General features: G+C 48.0%; 1 protein-coding gene across 1 annotated transcript; it reads left to right on the top strand.

The window, feature by feature from the left end:
• Positions 1-15393: 15393 nt before the first annotated feature.
• Positions 15394-22251, top strand: LOC137458803 (AF4/FMR2 family member 1-like). Its single transcript, XM_068170072.1, has 11 exons — positions 15394-15612; positions 16559-16655; positions 16982-17111; positions 17704-17786; positions 17899-17962; positions 18979-19115; positions 20310-20381; positions 20663-20756; positions 20859-20902; positions 21435-21580; positions 22062-22251. The coding sequence occupies exons 3-11, from the start codon at positions 17103-17105 to the stop codon at positions 22181-22183; spliced, it is 771 nt and encodes a 256-aa protein (XP_068026173.1). The 5' UTR covers positions 15394-15612; positions 16559-16655; positions 16982-17102; the 3' UTR covers positions 22184-22251.
• Positions 22252-22839: the final 588 nt, after the last annotated feature.

A 22839-nucleotide genomic window follows, 5' to 3' on the forward strand; every position in this document is an offset into this window, starting at 1 on the left:
ACACCAACAACCTAAGCTCTCCTCTGCTATTTGGCACTTTTGTGGATGCATGGGGACTCCTGTGTCCCCTTCTGGCCTCTTCAGAGCAGGAAAGACACGGACACACAGGGTAGTACAGCTCCAGCCCAGCACCTTCGAGCTGGTGGGGGACACAGGGCACGCAAGGGCAGAGGGAAGGAACTGCTGCTATACAGCTGGGAGAAGAGAGGGCTCAGGCCTGGATCAGCAGGACTGCTGATCTGCCAGAAAAATGGAATGGTTCTCCTGACCCCCCTGAGCTCCTCTGTCTTGATGGTCTTTGACCATTGTCAGGAAACAAGACCCTTGTCACACACCTGCACCCACCCCAAGGAGAGGCAGAATTCAGCTCCCAGTGTTCAGAGGCCAGCTGAGAGGCTGAGGCTGCACACCTTGGCAGAAGGTTTCTCTGTTGAGTATGGAACAAGCCTTGGGGGAGGAACTGTCTGGTAGGTGGAAAAGGAAAGCCAAAGATCTGGGGTGTATTAAGAAGAGTGTGGCTGTTAGAAACCCGTGCCTAAATGCCTAGAAAGGAATTGCAGCCAGTTACACTCCATGGCAAGCTGTGGTGGTGTTTTTCACTCATGACATGAACAATTAGCTTCTAAGGGTTTTCTCTGTACCAAATTCCACCTTCTGGATATTCTTCAGAGCTTTTCAGAATTTTACTGCAGACTGGAGGTATGTTAGAAATACAGGGTAGAAGAAAGAAGGAAAGCTGGCATAAAACCAGACAAGTCTTTAAGAAGCAAGATCAGAAGAAGTGCAACAGCCCAGCTATTCTACGTGGCTGTTTTATTTTTAAGATGTGGTCAGCAATCTTTTCAATGTTGAAGGACAGTTATGATGGTAAAGATCTGTGTTTGCCTGGTGCATGGTTTTGCAGGTCAATATTCCTGCAGATTAAGCTTTTGTGTAACTGCTAGCAAGGGACAGGTCCACATAGGAGCCACACATGGTAAGTCAGGCATGGCTTAGCTAGCAGCAGCTGATTAATTGTGCCCTTCTGTTTGCACTTGGCAGAGGTGCAGGCTGCACTCTCCACAGCCGTCCCTCCTCATCACTGCAGAAACAGACACAGACACTCCTGCTAGTCACACTTCCATCTGCTACCAGGTGGCTCTCTCCTGCAGGGCCCCGTAGACAAGCCCAGTTAGAAATGGCTTTTATTCACCCAGACTTTTACGGCATGGTGACCCATCAAAGACAGGATGTTTTCTGCCGTCACTTTTCTTAGTCATCAGCTTCTTTCTAGGTAACAATTTCAGATACTCAGATTGCTTATTTCTCTGTCTGATTGAGAAACTGATATTCTCTGCAAGACTAAATGGAAAAAATGAAGTCATTCTCTCAGACACAGAATTATGCAGTGCTTTGTAGCCAAACTGGACAATAAACCTCTTCTGCTTGGGTGCTGCATTCAGCAGTATTTGATGCTAATATTTCTATTCTGATTATAATTTACAATGCAAGGGAGAATGTTTGCTATGTGATGTGCTGATCTGTACATGTCTGTGTGTGTCTAGGGAGTAAATTTGGTATCACACACACAATATGCAAGTGCTACATGTCAAATACATGATATAGAAGGAGAAAGCATCTGTGTTTTAACCGTGACACTGAAGAGATCTTCATTTTTTGCAGCAGCAGTTAAAATGCTGGCCAGATGGGCAATGGCATGAGATTTAACACATCTAAGTGCCAGGTTCTACACACTGGCCACAAGAACCCCATGCAGTGCTACAGGCTTGCGTCAGAGCGGCTGGAGAGCAGCCAGGCAGAAAGGGAGCTGGGGATGCTGGTTGATAGTAGGCTGAACAGGAGCCAGCAGTGTGCCCGGGTGGCCAAGAGGGCCAATGGCATCCTGGCCTGGATCAGGAATAGCATGGACAGCAGGAGCAGGGAGGTCATTCTGCCCCTGTACTCAGCACTGGTTAGGCCACACCTTGAGTCCTGTGTCCAGTTCTGGGCCCCATCAGTTTAGGAAAGATGTTGAGATGCTGGAAGGTGTCCAGAGAAGGGGAACAAAGCTGGGGAGGGGTTTGGAGCACAAGCCCTATGAGGAGAGGCTGAGGGAGCTGGGGTTGCCTAGATTGGAGAAGAGGACTCTCAGGGGAGACCTTCTTGCTATCTACACCTACCTGAAGGGAGGTTGTAGCCAGGTGGGGGTTGGTCTCTTCTCCCAGGTAACCAGCACCAGAAGAAGAGGACACAATCTCAAGCTGGGCCAGGGGAGGATTAGGCTGGATGTTAGGAAGAAGTTCTTCACAGAAAGGGAGATTTGCCATTGGAACGGGCTGCCCGGGGAGGTGATGGAGTCACCATCACTGGAGGTGTTTAAAGGGAGACTGGATGAGGCACTTGGTGCCATGGCTAAGTTGATAAGATAGTGTTTGGTGATGAGTTTTTCTTGATGATCTCGAAGGTCTTTTCCAACCTGCTTAATTCTATTAATAGCTGCAATGAATGACAGAGTACTTCAAACCTGGTTTTAATTAGAAATAAAATCCTTCTATTTGTGTCTTTTGACAGGTAGTTGGCATGGGGGAGTTGGCTGTGAAGTACATATGGGTCAGCAGTTCCCAGAAACAAAAACAGTTTAGGGTTACCCTTCAAGAAGGGAAAAAAAAGAGAAGACCTAGAAAACTCTAGGCCAGCCAGCCTCACCTCTGTGCCTGGCAAGATCATGGAGCAGATCCTCCTGAAGTCTTTGATTAGGCATGTGAAAGAGAAAGCAGCGGTGATTAGTGGTAAGCAACATGGCTTCACGAAGGACAAATCATGCCTGATGAACTTGGTGGCTTTCTGTGATGGAGTACAGCATCAGTGGATAAGGGAAGAACAGTTGATGTCATCTACCTGGACTGGTGTAAAGCATTTGACACTGTCCTGCATGACATCTTGGTCACCAGATTGGAAAAGCATGGGCTTGTAGGGCTGGACCTCTCCCTGGATAGGGAATGGCTGGATGGTCTCCCTCAGAGAGCTGCTGTCAATGGCTCAAATTCCAAATGGAGACCAGTGACAACTGGCCTCCCTCAGGGGCTTGTATTGGGACCAGGGATGTTTAACATCTCTGTCAGTGATCTGGACAGTGGGACAGAGTGCACCCTCAGAAGTCTGAGGATGGCACCAACCTGCCTGGTCTCATTGACGTGCTGGAGGGAAAGGACACTTGGACAAGTTTGAGGGGTGGGCACAAGCCAACCTGAGGAAGTTCCACAAGGCCACGTGCAAAGTCCTACGCCTGGGTGAGGGCAATCGCAAGAAGAAATAGAGGCTGGCTATTCCCTGACAGCATGGGAGCATCTGATGTGTTTAAACCCCATCACCTGCCTCATATTCCCTTTCGTGGCCCTGGAAAGTGAGTGACAGGAAAAGCTACCAGAAAATTACATAAATTAAACAAATGATTTTGAGGATAAGGAAGGGAAGGTTTGGCCACAAGAACCCCATGCAGTGCTACAGGCTTGGGTCAGAGCGGCTGGAGAGCAGCCAGGCAGAAAGGGAGCTGGGGATGCTGGTTGATAGTAGGCTGAACAGGAGCCAGCAGTGTGCCCGGGTGGCCAAGAGGGCCAATGGCATCCTGGCCTGGATCAGGAATAGCATGGACAGCAGGAGCAGGGAGGTCATTCTGCCCCTGTACTCAGCACTGGTTAGGCCACACCTTGAGTCCTGTGTCCAGTTCTGGGCCCCATCAGTTTAGGAATGATGTCGAGATGCTGGAAGGTGCCCAGAGAAGGGGAACAAAGCTGGGGAGGGGTTTAGAAGACAAGCCCTATGAGGAGAGGCTGAGGGAGCTGGGGTTGCTTAGCCTGGAGAAAAGGGGACTCACGGGTGACCTTATTGGTGTCTACACCTACCTGAAGGGAGGTTGTAGCCAGGAAGGGGTTGGTCTCTTCTCCCAGGCAACCAGCACCAGAACAAGAGGACACAGTCTCAAGCTGCACCAGTGGAGGTTCAGATTAGATCATCATTGGAGGTGTTTTGGAGGAGACTTGACAAGGTGCTTGATTGCATGGGTTAGTTGATTAGGTGGTGTTGGAGGATAGGTTGCACACAATGATCTTGAAGGTCTCTTCTCTTCTCTTCTCTTCTCTTCTCTTCTCTTCTCTTCTCTTCTCTTCTCTTCTCTTCTCTTCTCTTCTCTTCTCTTCTCTTCTCTTCTCTTCTCTTCTCTTCTCTTCTCTTCTCTTCTCTTCTCTTCTCTTCTCTTCTCTTCTCTTCTCTTCTCTTCTCTTCTCTTCTCTTCTCTTCTCTTCTCTTGTCTCTCTTCTCCCCTCCCCTCCCCTCCCCTCCCCTCCCCTCCCCTCCCCTCCCCTCCCCTCCCCTCCCCTCCCCTCCCCTCCCCTCCCCTCCCCTCCCCTCCCTTCCCCTCTCCTCCCCTCCCCTCTCCTCCCCTCTCCTCTCCTCTCCTCTCCTCTCCTCTCCTCTCCTCTCCTCTCCTCTCCTCTCCTCTCCTCTCCTCTCCTCTCCTCTCCTCTCCTCTCCTCTCCTCTCCTCTCCTCTCCTCTCCTCTCCTCTCCTCTCCTCTCCTCTCCTCTCCTCTCCTCTCCTCTCCTCTCCTCTCCTCTCCTCTCCTCTCCTCTCCTCTCCTCTCCTCTCCTCTCCTCTCCTCTCCTCTCCTCTCCTCTCCTCTCCTCTCCTCTCCTCTCCTCTCCTCTCCTCTCCTCTCCTCTCCTCTCCTCTCCTCTCCTCTCCTCTCCTCTCCTCTCCTCTCCTCTCCTCTCCTCTCCTCTCCTCTCCTCTCCTCTCCTCTCCTCTCCTCTGTGAGTAGCTCCTCTGGCAGCCTGAAGAGCCTCTGATGAAGCATACTTGAAATGATGAATTGTAAGCAGGCTTCTTTGAGTGTCACATAGGTCTTTGTTTGCTCAGACTGTGCTCCAGACTGACTTGGCTCAGGCTTATTTTTCCAGGCACATCACTACATCTGCTGAGTGGTGAGGCTCTTTAGGAGCTCTCTTACACCAAAGCAGTGTTGAAATCAGGCAGAGATTCAGATCCCTTTCTGTTTGTATAGAAATGTCTCTACCTGAGTCAAAGTGAAAATGTCACCTTATGGTTACGGAGTTGTTCTTTTGCTGGTTTGTTTCCGTGGTTTGGCTTCACGTACTCCAATTTCATAAGAGTTTGACTGACAGGTAGTTCTTTATTAGCCTGTTCTCTGTGGTTTAGTTTTCTTTTCCAAGCCTTCTAACGTAATTCCGGACATTTCATCTGTACATTTTGCTAGTCGAGACTTAAAAATGGAGTAAAACTTCAAAGGATGCGACTTCAGACACCTCATTTCAATTAATTAAAAAGGAAACAGACACAAAGAACCACAAACACACACAGAAAACCAAAAGACCAACCACAAAACCCCCAACCACAACCCAAACAACCAAATAAGCAAAGCCATACACAGCTTGAGACTGTGTCCCCTTGTTCTGGTCCCAGGCAACCAGCACCAGAACAAGGGGACACAGTCTCAAGCTGCGCCAGGGGAGGTTTAGACTCGAGGTGAGGAGAAAGTTCTTCACCGAGCGAGTCGTTCATGATTGGAATGGGCTGCCTAGTAGTGTACCGATCTATAAGTATTTCCTAGGACTAATTTGTCATCGTTTAGGCAGGTACTTAATGTATAAATTATATCTATGATTTAAGTATAAGATTCAGCTTCTTTATGACCGGTGTCTGGGATTCTTTTGGCTTAATAGATATGGAAATGTAACTTCTACAACTCTACCCATAGAGATACAGGAGTTTAAGATTTCAGTAGGTGAAAGAGTAATTTTCAGCGATAGCTGGGATCCAAAGGTGATTTATTTGGTGTGTGTAATCCTGCTATCGGTGCTTGTTAGTAGCTCTGATAAGGGAGAAGAAGGTATCTAAGACTTGTTTCATTTTCAAGTGCAGACCAAAGAGAAGAAAGCATAGCTCTAATTTGACCCCAGAGATTTCTAGTGATGAGGAGAATGGAGAATCTCAATCAGTTAAAAATAGAGCTAAACAGGCTATCGGGAAGGCTGCTTTGAACGGCACTGTTGGTGATTCTGGCAATCAGCCAGCTGCAGCGGATGCTCCTAACATGGCAGCTCCCATGTCCTCGTCAAAGCCATTTCCTTCTTCATCGGCAGGACCAGTGGTGTCCTCTGCAGCAGCTGGTCCATCTCAAAACCTGTCAGCTTCTGTTAAAGTGACTGTGAATTCAAACACAACTCCAATTAAGCAAGTAGCAGTTTTAGATATGAGAAGTGGAAGGCACAAAGCTGATCCAGGGGAGAACAGCAAGATACTGCTGCTGCTGAACAACTTCTGCTAAAAAAAGAGCCTGCTAAGGAGGAAAAGAAGGTTTGTCTTAAAGATATAGCTGAGTTATTGAGACCATCACTGGATGGAGATGCAGGGCAAATCGCAGGTCCTGGTAGGACAGCAGCTAGTGGAGGTGCTTCTGAGCTTAAAGAGATCCTTAGGAGAGTGTCAGCAGGATTATGGGGACAACATGTTGAGGAAGATGAGACAGATGAGGAAGAGGACGATATTCAGAACACCTCAGCCCCGTGCCAAGAACTTAGACATGTGCGGAAGGATTACATCAGAGCAGAGAATAAGCCAGTTCTAGCTTGGCTTGGTAGATGTTTTGATACAGGTGCACCAGCTCTAATGGTTGGAGACAAGTCAGCAGCTCAACTAGGCACTCTCTTGAAGGATAATGGAATAGATAGACATCTAGGCAGGACTTTGGGTAAGGTTTCTCTGTGGATACACCTTTTATTGGCAACTCTCATGAGATACCCATCCCAAGATGATCTTCCATGGAATCCTAAACCCTGGACTACCATGGATGAGGGAATTAAGCATCAGAGAATTTGCTGTCAGAGAGGTACTCTAGGGTAACCATGAAACTCTGAATCCTGATGAAATTCCTGTAGGAACTGGTCTTGCTAAAAAGCTCATCAAACTTTGTAGTGGTTTGAGCCTTAACTGGGAGTTAAGAGCTCAGATGGGGGCAAGGCTGAGAATCTCTTCCCCCACTCCCCACTCCTCCCTCCCAACAGAGAGGGTAAAAAAAGGAAGGAGTAAATCCACCAAACAATAATTTGGAGTAGGCTTGGAAGTAGAGAGGTATACAGTTTTTTCTTTAAACAAAGTAAAACAAAACAATATATATATATATATATATAGACGTACATATATGTCAATAACGGGTAAGATTCACAAGGGCAAGGAACAGGGATGGATGGGAGGGGGACAAAGAGGAAGAATACAAAACCAGTTTCTCTCTGAAGAGGCACGGAGGCAGCAGGGAGAAGGATCAGGCCCGACCATGTGGCAGAGGAGCAGGAAAGCAGCCACAGTAGCTCTCACCCAGGAGAGGCAGGAGCCAAAAGGAGAGCTAACAGCTATGATGTCCTGCTTTTTATACCCTAGCTGGGCAGGGAGGGGGGAGTGGAACAGACTCAGCTTCCCAGGGGGGAAACATCCTGCAGGGAGGGTAAAGTACCTGCAAGCCCTCCACCCTGCTTTGTTTTTTTTGTTCCCAGAATGGGAGTTAACCCACCACAAACTTGCTCCTCCTAATTATGCAAATATTCTGGCAAGCAGAATTGTGGCAAGAAATTATGGTGGAGCTCCTGCTATGGTGGGCCATTTCACTGATCAAATGAGACAATTGGAGGACAGTCTCCCACGTGTTTCTCTGGTTTCAGCCATTGAAACTCTGTCTGGAAAAATTGAGAACTGCATGAAAGAGCTGAAAGATTCCATATCCCAATTGACACAAAGAAGTAATTCTAATTCTTCCTCCAGGTGGATACAAGTTTCATCTGTGAGGAATAGACGTCCTCCAAGGAGGTCATTCCAAAACAGATCAAACCAAAACAGACCACAGAGTCAATCACGTAGGACTATTTGGAGAACTCTGTGTGATCAGTTTGGTGAGAACAGGAACAGATGGGATGGTCAACCAACTTCTAATCTTTTCAGGAGACTGAGGGAACTGCAAAGTGGCAGAACCTGAGGTAGCAATACCAGAAGCGTAGCTGTTACTTCTACAGTTTCCCAGGACAACTCTAATAGCTCCAACAGTGGCTCCAGTTCTAACACTGGACAGTGTGCTCATTGCACATGTGGGCATATTCCCCATAATTAGGGGCGCCCTGCCTCCCGCCAGGGGGAGGAGAGGGATAATGGAGATAACCGAATCTATTGGAATGTGTACATCCAGTGGCCTGGCACTTCACAATTTCAGAAGTACAAGGCCTTGGTTGACACAGGAGCTCAGCGCACCATAATGCCACCAAATTGTCAGGGATCAGAGCCTATAACTACTCTGGGAATCAATGGTGGATCTCAAGAGTTAACTAAGGTAGAGGTTGATACAAGTTTAACTGGTAAACAGTGGAAGAAGCATACAGTTGTGACAGGACCTGAAGCACCTTGTATTTTGGGAATTGATTTTCTGAGAGAAGGGCATTTCAAAGACCCTAGAGGTTACAAATAGGCTTTTGGAGTAGCATCTGTAGAAGCTGATGGACAAATAGTGAGGCTGTCTGCTAGACCTGAGCTTTCTGGTGAGTCTGCAGTTGTGGCACAACATAAAATAAAGGACATTAAATTGCCGGTTGCTTCTCAGACTGTGCATCACAGGCAATACAGAACCAACCGTGACTCTTTGTTGCCCATTCAGAATCTGATTCGTCAGCTGGAGAGTCAGTCGTCAGCAAAACTCATTCACCTTTCAGTGTCCAGTGTAGTCTGTGTGAAAGCAGAATGGAGACTGGCGTCTGACAGCCAACTTCTGAGCCCTGAATGAAGTAACTCCACTTATGAGTGCAGCAGTACCAGACATGATGGAACTCCAGCATGAGCTGGAATCCAAAGAGGCAAAATGGTATGCTACCATAGACATTGTTAATGCATTTTTCTCTATTCCCATAGCAGAGGAATGCAGGCCTCAGTTTGCTTTCACCTGGAGAGGAATCCAGTACACTTTCAACAGACTGCCAATGGGCTGGATCCACAGCTCCAGCATCTGTCATGCAGTGATCCACGATGCTCTGGAGAAAGGCGGTGCTCCAGAACACATCCAGTTCACCGATGATATCATCGTCTGGGGTAAAACTGCTGAGGAAGTCTTCGAGAAAGGTAACAAAATCACTGACATTCTTCTGAATGCAGGTTTTGCCATCAAGCGAGACAAGGTGAAAGGACCTACCACAGAGATTCAGTTTCTGGGAGTGCGGTGGCAGGATGGACGCCGACACATTCCAGTGGATGTGGTAAATAGAGTCTCTACCATGGCAAATCCTATGAACAAGCAAGAAACTCTACGTTTCTTGGGGATAGTGGGATTTTGGAGACTGCACATTCCTGGATACAGTTAGATTGTGAAACCTCTGTATGATGTGACTTGAAAGACAAACAGTTTCAAGTGGGGACCTGAACAACAAGCAGCCTTTTACCAGATAAAGGAAGAGGTAGTTCAAGCAATGGGTCTGGGACCTCTCTGAGATGGTCCAGACATTAAGAACGTTTTGTACACGGCTGCAAGTGACAATGGTCCAACCTGGTGCTTGTGGCAAAGAGCTCCACGTGAGGCACGTGGACGACCTCTTGGTTTCTGGAGTCGAGGTTACAGAGGTTCAGAGGCTAATTATACTCCAACAGAGAAAGAGATTCTAGCTGCCTATGAAGGAGTAAAAGCAGCTTCTGAAGTAATTGGAACTGAATCACAACTTCTCTTAGCTCCCAGATTACCAGTTTTGAATTGGACGTTCAAAGGCAAAGGTTCCATGCCACATCATGCCACAGATTCTACATGTTCCAAGTGGATGGCTCTGATAACACAGAGAGCTCCAATGGGAAATCTTGAAAGACCTGGTCTAGTCGAGGTGATCACAAGTTGGCCTGAAAGTACCAACTGTGCTAAACCTCAAGAGGAGAAAGTAGCTCGTGCTGACAAAGCTCCTCCTTACAGTGACCTTTCTGATGATGAAAAGAAATATGCTTTGTTCACAGACGGTTCCTGTTGTCTTGTTGGAAACAAGCGAAGGTGGAAGTCTGCAGTGTGGAGTCCAACACGCTGAGTTGCAGAAGCAAAGGATGGAGAAGGAGAATCCAGTCAATTTGCAGAGGAAAAAGCTGTCCAGCTAGCTCTTGATGTAGCTGAACGTGAGCGATGGCCAAAGCTTTATCTCTACACCGACTCATGGATGGTAGCCAATGCTCTGTGGGGTTGGCTAAAGGACTGGAAAAAGAATGGTTGGCAGAGAAAAGGAAAACCCATTTGGCCAGCTGACCAGTGGCAGAACATTGCTGATCGAATTGAGAGAATTCCAGTAAAGGTGAGACACATAGATGCTCACATTCCTAAAAGCAAAGCTACTGAGGAACAGCAACACAACCACCAGGCAGATCTAGCTGCAAGAGTTTCTCAAGTAGACATGGACTCTGATCTTGATCTCGACTGGAAACACCGAGGTGAGATATTCTTAGCTTGGTGGGCTCATGATTCATCAGGACATCAAGGCAGAGATGCAACATAGCAGTGGGCTCGTGACAGATCCATAGACATTTCCATGGATGCTATCACACAAGTCATCCATGACTGTGACATTTGTGCTGCTATTAAGCAGGCAAAGCGACTTAAGCCTTTATGGTATGGTGACAGATGGTCCAAGTACAAGTATGGTGAAGCTTGGCAGATTGACTACGTCACTCTACCACGTTCTCGTTCTGGTAAGCAGTATGTGCTTACTATGGTAGAGGCAAACACTGGATGGTTGGAAACTTATCCAGTTCCACATGCAACTGCACGCAACACCATTCTCGGTCTGGAGAGACAAATCCTGTGGAGACACGGAACGCCAGAGAGGATTGAGGATGTTCTCTCTCTAACCCTTTTTGGGAAAAAAGGGAGGAAGGGGAAGAAAGGGGTATTTTTGGGGGGACCCTCCTCGCTGGAGGAGGACAGGATTTCTATGTTATGTTCTTTGCTGTATGTTTTTATATACACTGTAAATACTGTGTATTGTGTATATAGTCATCTTCATGTCAATCTGCTTGTAAATATAGCTTTTATCCACTTTTTTGCTTCTCTGATTGAGTTAGCCTTGGTTTCTTTGTGTGTGTGGGAGAACTGAACTTTCTCTCACCACCACAAACAGAAATCCTGCCATAAGAAATGTGTGTCGTTCCAGATTCATGGGTACACTACAGGATTTGTGTGAGATGACCTCTAGTAGAAGAGCTACAGGGGATATGTGTTGAGAAAGAAACAGAAATTCGTACAGCAGCAGTGCCTGTGGATTACTGTGAGCTCCAGATGAGTCTTCAAATTGGTTCATACTGGAGTAGGAGCTTTTCTTGCACCCCTGAGACTGTAAAATTTCTCCAGGAAGCTGCATGGCTGTCCACAGGTGTAACCTTGTCCTCTCCCACCATAGCATGTGCCAGCAGAAGTGCAAATGTCCCAAATCCTGAGACCACCACCTGAAAACACAAGCAAGAAGAAGGTCTCCATCTGGACACTGAGCCATTGACTGCAACTCCTTGAGAGAGGCCACCTAGCCAACTCCTTACCCACCAAGTGGTCCATCAAATCCAGATCCTTCCCATTTAGGGAGCAGGATGCTGTGCTGGGCAGTGTCAAACAGTGAGCCTAGAAATGGGAATCTTTAAGCTCTCTTGAACTACCCTTTTCATCCTGTTCCAGCACCATGTAGGGGCTCCCTCACCGGCTGGGAGTGTGGGATAGTCTCAGTGAGCAGTCTACTATTCCCAGAATCCAGTCTTTCTTTTGTTCCTCCTTCTTCCCCACCAGCTTGCTCCTTCTGCAGAATATCTGGCAATTTGCATTGCACAAATAAGAATCCTGCTTTCAGCTGCTCCAGACTCTGCCTTTTGTCTTCAGCCATGCCGCAACTATCATCTTCATGCAAACTCTCTCTTTGAAATGGGGAGATGCCAGACTCCTTCTCGGTGACGCATCTTTAAGCCAGCTGGCAGAGAGGGAGCAGCCTGTGCATTCTATGTGGCTGTTTGGCAAGAGAGAACAATTTCAGAGCTGCTTTTTGCTCTTTTAAAACAGTTTTGGAGACCAATGGTGTGTATATAAGAAACAAATGCTCACATCCTGCAAATGAAACTTTAGCAGCTATTAACTCCTGAGCTAGTCAAAGCATTAAAATTACTAATAGAATCACAGAATGGTAAGGGTTGGAGGGGACGTCTGAAGATCAAGTCCAATCCCCCTGCCAAAGCAGGATCATTTAGGGCAGGTCACACAGGAACATATCTCTAAGGGTGCTGAAAGCCTCTGGAGAAGGAGGCTCCAAAACCTCTCTGATCAGCCTGGTGCAGGGCTCTGGCAAGCTCACAGGAAAGAACTTTCTTCCAGAAGTTGAAGTGGAACTTGCTGTGTTCCAGGTCCCTCATGCTATCACAGGGTACCATCGAAAGGAGACTGGCCCCTTCTTGACAGTCACCCTGCAGATAGTTGGAAACATTATCAAGATCCCCTCTCAGCCTTCTCCTCTCTGGACTAAAGAGCCCCAGGTGTCTCAGCCTTTCCTCCTAAGACAGACATTCCACTCCCTTAATCATCCTCAGAGCCCTCCATTGGACTCCCTCTTGTATACCTCTGTCCCTCGTCAACTGGGCAGCTTAAGAACTGGACACTCTACTCCAGATGTGGTCTCACTAGGGCAGAGCAGAGAAGGAAGAGAACCTCCCTTTACCTACTGGCACCAGTCTTCTAGTGCACCCCAGGAGCCCATTGGCTTTCTTGGCCCCCAGGGCATATTGCTGCCTCATGGATAACTTCTTGACCCCCAGATCCTTCTCCATGGAGCTGCTTTCTGGCAGGTCAACCCCTAAGACATGCTGTTATTCCTCCACAGGTGCAGGGCTCTAAACTTACTCTTCTTGAACCTCATGAGGTTCCTCTTTTCCCAGCTCTGACTCTGTCCAGGACTCATTGAAGAGTCCCTGCCTAGCACCTTGTCAGCCAGTCCTCCAAGCTGCATATCACCAGCAAACTTGTGCAGATTACAAACTCTCCCCTCACCTAGGTAATTGATGATGATCTTGAAGAAGACTGGACCCAGTACTGACCCCTGGAGTTGGAAGGGACCCTGAAGATCATCTAGTTGTAAAGATGGTGCCATAGGCAGGGGGACCCCTCGTGCTCGGCCAACACTCTCAAGGCCTCATCCAAGCTGTCTTCCAACACTTCCAGGATGGGCAAAAGTGCTTCTGGTAGATCTGCTGAAACTTATGACCCCATAATCTCACAGCAGTGCATTGCCAGCAATTTGGCTAGGCCTTTGCTGGAGCCAGTGCTTCCAAGTGCACATCTTCATGTGTCCTCAAGAGGCCAGTACTCCTAGAGAGGAGGCTCGTGTGTCAGTCATGGACTACTGCACTCAGTTCTTGCTTGTGGCTTGGGTGGGAGTTAGTGGCTTGGAGTGGTCCGGAGCACTGAAGTTCCTTGAGCAGACAATATGAGCACACTGGAACCCACTGCTCACCCACAACTGAAAGGCAGGGACTGCCATGTAGCTGTGTGAAGGGGTAATTCAGGTGTGGTAATAATGGAAGAGCTTGAATTGTGGAGTAGATCCTCCCTTTTTGTCACTGAAGCTGAGCCCCCCTTTTAGCCCTGTTGTGGCTATGGGAGTGGGAAGGATCAGGATGCATTAGGGGGGATTCTTTGCTCTGAATCAGGTCAGGGTCTGTTATGTTTGCATATTAACCAGGCCTCTTGGGCCCTCTACCTTCTAGGGTCTTCACTCATGATTCAAGCCAATTTTTTTCCCTTAAACAGGAGCTATTTCCAAATTAGTTGAAAACTGCTTTGGCGGAATCTCTCTTTGTCTGCCCTTGCAGTCTTGGGTGGTTATAAGTTGTGGTACTGAGCTCCATTGAAAATTGTATTGAGATCAACTGGGAAGCTCCCAGGCAGCCCTGGGCTGTCTTTGGCATTCTCTGGATTAGTGAGGTAATGAGAGGGATAGGAGCCAGTGCGTCAGGAATGGTCAAAAAGGATGTGGCAGGCTGGTTTCTTGTGGACCATACACCAAGTCTTTGTCAAGGTCTGCTGCCTGAAAATGAGCCTGCCTTGGCTGATGCCTGTCTTCTGGTTGTCTTCCAGTATGACTGTTAAGGAGGTGCACCTAAGTGACAGCGAAGAGAGCAGCGAAGACCAAGTGAGTTGCAGACAGTTTTTACACTGTTCCGACAGATCTGCCTTGAAACACCTTGTTCTGTTGTGCTGGCATCCTTCAGCTAACCATTTGCTCCCTTCCTCCTCTTTGTTTTTGTAGCCAAAGGAGGATGTTGAAAAGCCACCAACACTGCTTGCTGCCCCAACCACAGGTTTATTCCCAAACTTCTGTTTAGACCAAATCAGGAGGAAGGTCAAAGTGTTTCCTATATGTGGGGAGGGGCAGTAAGGGCTGCTAGTGTCTCTGGAGTTGCTTTATTTTCTTTTAGTTGCATGGGGAAGCATAGAAAGTTCCAGTTAGAAAAGAATGAGGTTCAGGTGAGCTGCTGATTTGCACAGTTTGGGCTGCGAGATCTATGGAGTGCGATTGAAGTTGTCACTTATTACCACTCTGCCTTCCTGGTGCCTGTTCCTCTGGCAGACAAGGGCTGTGATTTGAGGTGACTGTGTAAATGTCACCTGTATGAAATTGTGGTTAGAAAACCAAAACCTCATCTCCTCTGGGGGACCTGGGTGATCTAACTCTGTTGTGAGTGCAATTTTTTCCTTCCCCTAACTTCAGGTGGTTTTAGCAACAAGAAGTTTAGCAGTTCCATCCCCACCAGTACAAAAGGATTCATCTCTCAAAGCATAAGGAGATAAAATGTCATGGTAGGATGCTGGTCAGTGAGCTGGACATCTGCACACACTGATCCCCAAATTTCCACCTTGTTGGTTCCACTCTGTTGTCTTTAACCAGAAGCTATCAAATACAGCTGTGCAGATCAACACTTCATGTGAGCTTTCAAAACCTGAGGAGTTTTTTCTTTTACCTTTTTATTCTTCATGCTAGAGGGAAAAGGAGGGGGAGGCTGCTAGGAAGAAACTCAAGTCATAAAAGAAGCCATATTGGTGGTGTGTGCAGCTACCAACCTCTCCAGTGAACGGAAGTGAGTACAGAGCAGTGGGATGGCAGAAAGGCTATTGAACTGAGTAACTGGCAGTCCATCAGTTTTCACCTGGTGATCATTGCTGTATCCTTAATTGAGCAGAACCTGATGAAAGGAAAAGCTCAGGAGATCATGCTGATGCTGTCTGTTCCCTCAGCTGCTGCAGCATTTAGCATTTCCTACAAGAAGGAGGAGAGAATGGTTTGGGTTGGAAGGCACGCTGGAGAGCCAGTTAGAAAAGAATGAGGCTGGGATGCTGGATTTTGCCTGTGAATCAGAGGTGTACTTCTCCAACTCTTCTCTTCTTTTCTCCTTTCACTCTACAGTGGCCCACAGCTCCCTGCAGAAGGCAATCAGCAGGAGATAGGAGAGGCCAAGAAACAGCCCAGTGCACAGAGGCAGCTCTTCAAGGGAACACCAAAAGACTCTTCTGTCAAGCCTATTGAAATGAGGAAGGTGAGAGGTGGAGCTGGGTTTGTAGCAGGACCAAGGTGTTGTTTCAAATGCCCCTTTGGAGAGCTCATTGTTGCTTCCCCGCTTGGAGGGGACTCAGGATGCTCTTCCTTTAAAGGCCTCATCAAACATTGAATGGGAATATGTGTCCAAAGCGCCCACTGATGTTTAATGTTGGTCACAGGGCACCTGCCCAGCAGATGGAAAGCCCTGTCAGCTGTCTAAGAAATGCTTTGGTGTTTTTCAGCATTTTATACTGTCTTGTCTTGAAACCATGGTGTTCCATAGAACAAAAGTCCTGGAATGTTTTGGCCACCAGCAGGTGTGCTGTCAGTAGCACGCACTGAGAAGTGCTGTTTCTTGCACAGTTTCTTTTACAGTTTCCTTTCCAGTGTCTTGGCTTGTAGCAAATGATTGGGAAGCTTTCTGATCAGGTGAGCTGGTGATTTGCACACTTTGTGCTGCCAGATCTGTGGAGTGCAATTGAAGTTGTTGTTTATTACCACTCTGCCTTCCTGGTGCCTGTTCCTCTGGCAGACAAGGGCTGTGATTTGAGGTGACTGTGTAAAATGTCACCTGTATCAAATTGTGGTTGAGAAAACCAAAACCTCTTGTCCTCTGGGGAACCTGGGTGATGTAACTCTGCTGTGAGTGCAAGTTTTTTCCTTCCCCTAACTTCAGATGGTTTTAGCAAGAAGCAGTTTAGCAGTTCCATCCCCACTAGTACAAAAGAATTCATCTCTCCAAGCAAAAGGAGATAAAATGTCATGGTAGGATGGTGGTCAGTGAGCTGGACATCTGCACCCACTGTGCTCTGAGTTTCCACTTTGTTGGTTCCACTCTCTTGTCTTTAAGCAGAAGCCATCAAATACAGCTGTGCAGATCAGCATTCATGTGAGCTTTCAAACCTGAGCAGTTATTTCCTTTTCCTTTTTACTCTACATTCTAGTGGGAAAAGGAGGAGGAGGTGCTGGGAAGAAAGTGAGGTCAGAAAAAGAAGCCATATCGGTGGTGTGTGCAGCTACCAACATCTCCAGTGAACGGAAGTGAGTACAGAGCAGTGGGATGGCAGAAAGGCTATTGAACTGAGTAACTGGCAGTCCATCAATTTTCATCTGGTGATCATTGCTGTATCCTTAATTGAGCAGAACCTGATGAAAGGAAAAGCTCAGGAGATCATGCTGATGCTGTCTGTTCCCTCAGCTGCTGCAGCATTTAGCATTTCCCACAAGAAGGAGGAGAGAATGGTTTGGGTTGGAAGGCACGCTGGAGAGCCAGATAGAAAAGAATGAGGCTGGGATGCTGGATTTTTCCTGTGAATCAGAGGTGTACTTCTGCAAGTCTTCCCTTCTTTTCCCCTCTCACTCTACAGTGGCTCTCCGTTGCCTGCAGAAGGCAATCAGCAGGAGATAGGAGAGGCCAAGAAACAGCCCAGTGCACAGAGGCAGCTCTTCAAGGGAACACCAAAAGACTCTTCTGTCAAGCCTATTGAAATGAGGAAGGTGAGAGGTGGAGCTGGGTTTGTAGCAGGACCAAGGTGTTGTTTCAAATGCCCCTTTGGAGAGCTCATTGTTGCTTCCCCGCTTGGAGGGGACTCAGGATGCTCTTCCTTTAAAGGCCTCATCAAACATTGAATGGGAATATGTGTCCAAAGTGTCCACTGATGCTTAATGTCGGTCACAGGGCACCTGCCCAGCAGATGGAAAGCCCTGTCAGCTGTCTAAGAAATGCTTTGGTGTTTTTCAGCGGTTTATGCTGTCTTGTCTTGAAACCATGGTTTTCCATAGAACAGAAAGTCCTGGAATGTTTTGGCCACCAGCAGGTGTGCTGTCAGTAGGACGCACTGAGAAGTGCTGTTTCTTGCACAGTCTCTTTTACAGTTTCCTTTCCATTGTCGCAAATGATTGTGAAGCTTTCTGTTCCAAATCCATCAGTCTGTCCTCACAGGAGTAGTGCTCCAGCCCTCTAATCATCCTTTTGGGCCCAATTAAATATCTTGTCTTGAAATTTTGGATATGTTGGAAAGCCAGAATTTGCAATGGTTTCAAGGCTGATCCCTCTAATCAGCTTTATTTCTGCTCTGTGATTTTTCAGGGATCCCCAGGATATGTCACAAAGCCCTACCCGGAGCCTCAATGTAGCTCCAGGCTGTCAAGACCTCACCTCAAGGCTGCAAAGTAAGTTTTTGTTTCTCACTCCTCATCTGCAGTTTATCAACATGCCAGGCAAGGCTGGCCCTGCAGCCCTTCTTCATCCCTTTTCTATTTTACTTCTCGGTCTCCAATTCAGGAAGCAGCAAGTAAAATACTACCAAGGAGAGATCAAGAGGCTGAAGGACAAAGGTGATGCCATAGTAAGTCTTGGTCCTGTGCTGGAAATGTTAACCAGCTCTTGCATTAGGACCCACTCCATGTGTGCATGTGAAGAAGAGCACCTGGGTGAGGTCACTGCCATACATGGAGTAAGTTCAGCTCCTGTGTCAGGAGCCTGGCATCATTTGCCAACTGTTCAGACATTTCCCTTTTTGACAAACACATCTAGAGAACATGGCAAGGCAAGGGCACTCAGAATGGATGCTGTCCGTGGTTAGCAGGCCTCTTGTCTTTGCAGAGCTGTCTCAAAGTCCTTGTCAGAGAGACGGGGCAGTCAGTTTTAAGACAGTTCCCTCTGAAATGTCAGGGCCCTGAGGCTAATGATGTTGCCGATGAACAAGACTTGGAAGTGGCCTTTGCAGGTGGAAATGACTTTCTCCACCCCATGCAGCTGAACAGCATGTATGAATGAACATACATTTTTGATTTGCCAAGTCAGATAATGGAGATTTGCTGCTTGCCACTTATCTGTGAATTGAAGTGAGGGAATACTGCAGTGGGAAAGCTCCATCTGCCATTCACAAGGCAGGTTTCCAGGACCAGAGAGAAACATCCTGAAGGGAAAGACTGAGCAAGAGGAAGAGAGATTCTCCTCCCTTGCACCAGCTGCTAGGAGGAGAGGAAATGGCCCACCTGCTCAGGTTGCCCCAGGAGAAGTTTAGGTTGGATATTAGAAGAAACTTCTCCACTGAAAGGGTTCTCCAGCAGTGGCAGAATTTCTTCCAGGAGGTGGTGGAATCCCCACTAGCAGAGCTGTTTAAAAGACACAGAGATTTGGGACATGGTTGGGCACTTGGCTTGCTAGAGTTAGATAATGGCTTGAGTTCTGTGAGCACATGAGGGGTTCTGCTCAGAGCCTCTGAGATAGCAGGCAGAAGCCTGAGTTTCTTCAACGTTCTTCAACTCCTGCCTAACAAGGAAGGCAAAAGATCTTCAAGCACAAATGAGAGAAGCAGTTTTTATGGGAGTCAAAAAATGCTCATATTGTTCCCAACAGCCCCACTTCATTGGCAAGGGCATTCAGTACCTGGATGCTGCCCTTTGCTTTGCTGAATATGGGATGGGCTTGGAATGGGATGCACCACCACCCAGATCAGCTTCCCACATCTTCAGAGAAACTATAGAGCTCATCAGGTAAGTAGTTTTCAAAGCCTAGTGGTTAGCCAGCATGCTGAGAGGGGAAGGGTCAGTCACATTGCTAGTTTTGCAACTGGGTGGTTCCAGATTCCCACCATGGAGTAGAGTTCAGGTTGCTGTACAAGCATGAGACAGACAGACTCTCAAGAGGAACCAGAAGCAGTGAGAGAATCCCAGTATGGTGGGGCTCAGAAGGGGCCTCTGGAGATCACCAAAGCAGGATCATTCAGAACAGGTTGTGCAGCATCACCATGTCCAGGAGGGCTTTGGAGTCTCTGCAGAGAAGGAGACTCTGCAGCCTCTCTGGGTAGCCTGCTCCAGGGCTCTGGTACCTTCACAGCAAAGATGATTTTCCTTGGGTTTAGGTGGAACTTCCTGTGTTCTAGTTTGTGCCCTTTGCTCCTTGTCCTGTCACTGGGCACCACTGAAAAGAGTCTCTCATGGGGTTATTGTCAGCCTAGTGCAAGACCTGGCACTTGGCCTTGTTCAGTCTCATACAACTGTCCTCAGTCCATTGATTCATGCTGTCCAGGTCCCTCTGCAGCGCTTCCTCCCCTCAAGCAGAACAACACTCATGCTCCGATGAGATGTGGCAGTGTCGTCTGCAAACTTCTTGAGGGTGCACTCAATCTCCTCATCCAGATCCTTGATAGAGATATCAAAGAGAGCTGGACCCAGTGCTGAGCCCTGGGGCACAGCACTTGTGCCTAGCCACCAACTGCATTGAATTCCATTGCCACCACTCTCGGGGCCCAGTCATCCAGCCAGTGTTGCATCCATCAGGGTGCATGCCCGTCCAGGCCATGAGCAGCCAGTTTGTGCAGCAGAATGCCTTGGGACTGTGTCAAAAGCTTTACTGAAGTGCAGGCAGACACATGCATGGCCTTCCCCTCATCCCCTAAGAAGGTCACCTTGTGATGGAAGGAGACCAGGTTAGTCAAGCAGGACCTGCCTGTCCTAAACCCATGCTGACTGGGCCTGAGGAGAGTGAGTCACGCAGGGGCCCCATCTGTCCCCACTGCATGGAAAAGATGGCATTGAGAGACAAAGTCCTCTGCTCAAGATGACAGAGAGCACTCGGTGCCAGGACTCAGGGCAGGTCTCCTGGCTTGTGAGATATGGACATCTCATAGACAGTGAGATTTGAAAGCACTGGTGGCTGACAAGATTCTGTTTGTTTTCTTTCTTTAGATTAATCACAACGATGAAATCCTTTGTGGACTCCTCACCAACTCCACATGAAGAGCTCCTTCTGCTGTTGTGGTGCGTACCTGGGGGCTCACTCAGCCTGGGGCACCTCTAAGAGGCTGGGCACCTCTTTATGTGAAAGAGCAGGCATGGCCCTTCCTCCTTTGGTTTCGGTTTTGCTTTTTCCTCCCTTGGGATTTATTTCCCAGAGCCTTTTTCTGCGATGAGGAGCAGCAGGAGGGGAAACCTGAGCTTTCTGGGCTGTGCAGCACAGCTGATGTGCGCCTGCCTCTGTCCCACGAGGCTGAGTAGTGCTGAGCCTGAAGGCTGAGGCTTGGCTGTGTTTCTGTCCACAGCATGCGCTGCCAGTCTCTCCTGCACATGGCCATGCTGCAGCACAAAAGGGACACAGCAATGAAGTATTGCGGGATCCTGAGTCACCACTTCGAGGTAGGGCAGGGCTGTTCCTGAGCTGCCAGCTGGATGGCTGCAGGAGGAACTGATGGTGGCAGAAGTGCCCAGAGCTAACAAGAGTTCTGTTCCTTGCTGCAGAGTTCTTCCAGAGCAACACGAGCGCCTTCTGCCAGTGCTGCAAGGTAAGGTTTCAAACTACAGACCTTGTAAAGTGCCCGTGTGGGTGTGAGTGAAAAGAGGAGCTGTGGGAGTTGCAGGCCGCATCCGGGAGTGCTTCCCCGCTCGCTCTTTTCTTGCCACTGACATCACAGTGTTATGGGACATGAGGATGCTTCTGCTCTCTCTTTCCTGTATTTCCTTGTTGGAAAAGATTGTTGGGCGTTTTTTGTCACTAGGTCCAGGATGTATCTATCAAGCAGAGCAGTTCTCCACCACAAACACAGGAGGAGCGGAGTGAAGATGACACGGTGCCTGTGCTGTGTCAGGGCCCCTGCTGTTGTCATCTGTATTCTGTTAAAGATCCCCTGACGCTTCCTGGGGTACCATCCCCATCTCCAAGGCCTCTGTCCCCTTACGTGGTGCAGTCCATTTCATAGTCTCCCAGGAGCCTTGGTAGAAGCCCTCTCTTGCCAGTGACTACAATGAGGCTGCCTGCAGTGGTGTGGTGGATGGGTGGCCCATTCTGATCCCCAGTCTCACCTTTTCTTTCGTCAGCTCCAGTGCCACCAGGAATGAATCAGCAGTCTCAGTTCCCACTCATGTACCCCTCATCACCTCTTCCTACCTCGAGATCACTTCCAGTATCTTCCCAGCCTGTGATACATGGGATGAGGCTGAAGTCCTGGCCAGGAAGAACAAGGGTAAGCCTTCGTCCTCCAGCCTGTCTCTCCTGCATGCTGTGCATGCTGTGTGTGTCTCAATGGAAAGGCTGTCCTGGCATCCTCATGTCTGCGAGCTAAGGGATGAGGGTATCAAGTGCAGGAAACAAGTCACCTGGCTTCATGGTAACACAGGAAGAAGCCTGAGGGGGGTTGGTGTTTGTTTTTCCCTTTGGGGCACTTCCCTCTTTGGAGTTGGTGCCCCTTCTGGGAAGATCAGCCTTCTGCACTGCACCCTGTGGGTTTAGTTTGTTTGTCAGACATCCAGGTACTTTTGTCTTGCAAAGAGTGAAGCTGGTTTCTCTCTCTTTAATGGAGGAGCTGAGCAGCACTTGAACTGGGCTCCTTGCTGGCCAAGTGACAGCATGCTGCTGTTGTCCTTCCTTGTCCTCCCCTTGTCTCTCAGATGTGCCTGTTGTGTGAAACCCACCAACTCTTTTCTCTCTGCCTGTCCCTTTTGCAGAGCTTTTTGCTGAACTCAGCGCAGCGGCAGGCAGTCTGGCTCTGAACAGCAGCGTGAGGGAGCTGGTCCGCTACGCTAGACGGGCTTTACAGTGGCTGAGACGGGAGACAAATACACCCTGACTGGCCCAGGTGGTGGAAGAAACATCCTCCAGAGCCGGACCTGGGGAGGCACTGGACGTGCTTTTATAAGGAGCTGTTTATAGAAGTTTTATAAGCAAACTATTTTTAGTGCTTTTGTAAGGAACTATTTCAGTACATTTCTAGGAAAGCACTTTAAGTGCTTTTATATGTATATATTCTAAGTATTTCTATAAGTAACTGTTCTTAGTACTTTTATAGGGAAATAAAAGTAGTAGTTTTAAAAGAAACTCGTTTTAGTACTCCTATAAGGAACAATTTTTAGTACATTTGTATGGAACAATTTTTGGTACATTTATAAGAACTATTCTTAGTAATTTTGTATGAAACTCTTCTTGGTACTTTCATAGGGAACTATTGTGATTAGTTTTGGCTAGGCCTTTGCTGGAGTCAGTGCTTCCAAGAGCACATCCTCATGTGACATCAAGTGGGCAGTGCTCCCAGAGAGGAGGCTCATGTGTCAGTCATAGGCTACTGCATTCAGTTCTTGCTCGTGGCTTGGGGGGGAGTTAGTGGCTTGAAGTGGTCTGGATCATTGATGTTCCTTGAACAGACAATATGAGCAAACTGGTTTTGTGCAGAGAGCTTTGCTGTACTCTTGGCTACTTGCAGCTGAGAGGCAGGGACTGACATGTAGC

The sequence above is a fragment of the Melanerpes formicivorus genome, unplaced genomic scaffold (genome assembly GCF_026170545.1).
Source record: "Melanerpes formicivorus ecotype bairdi unplaced genomic scaffold, bMelFor1.0.p_v2 SCAF_280, whole genome shotgun sequence".
In the NCBI taxonomy this organism is placed as follows: domain Eukaryota; kingdom Metazoa; phylum Chordata; class Aves; order Piciformes; family Picidae; genus Melanerpes; species Melanerpes formicivorus.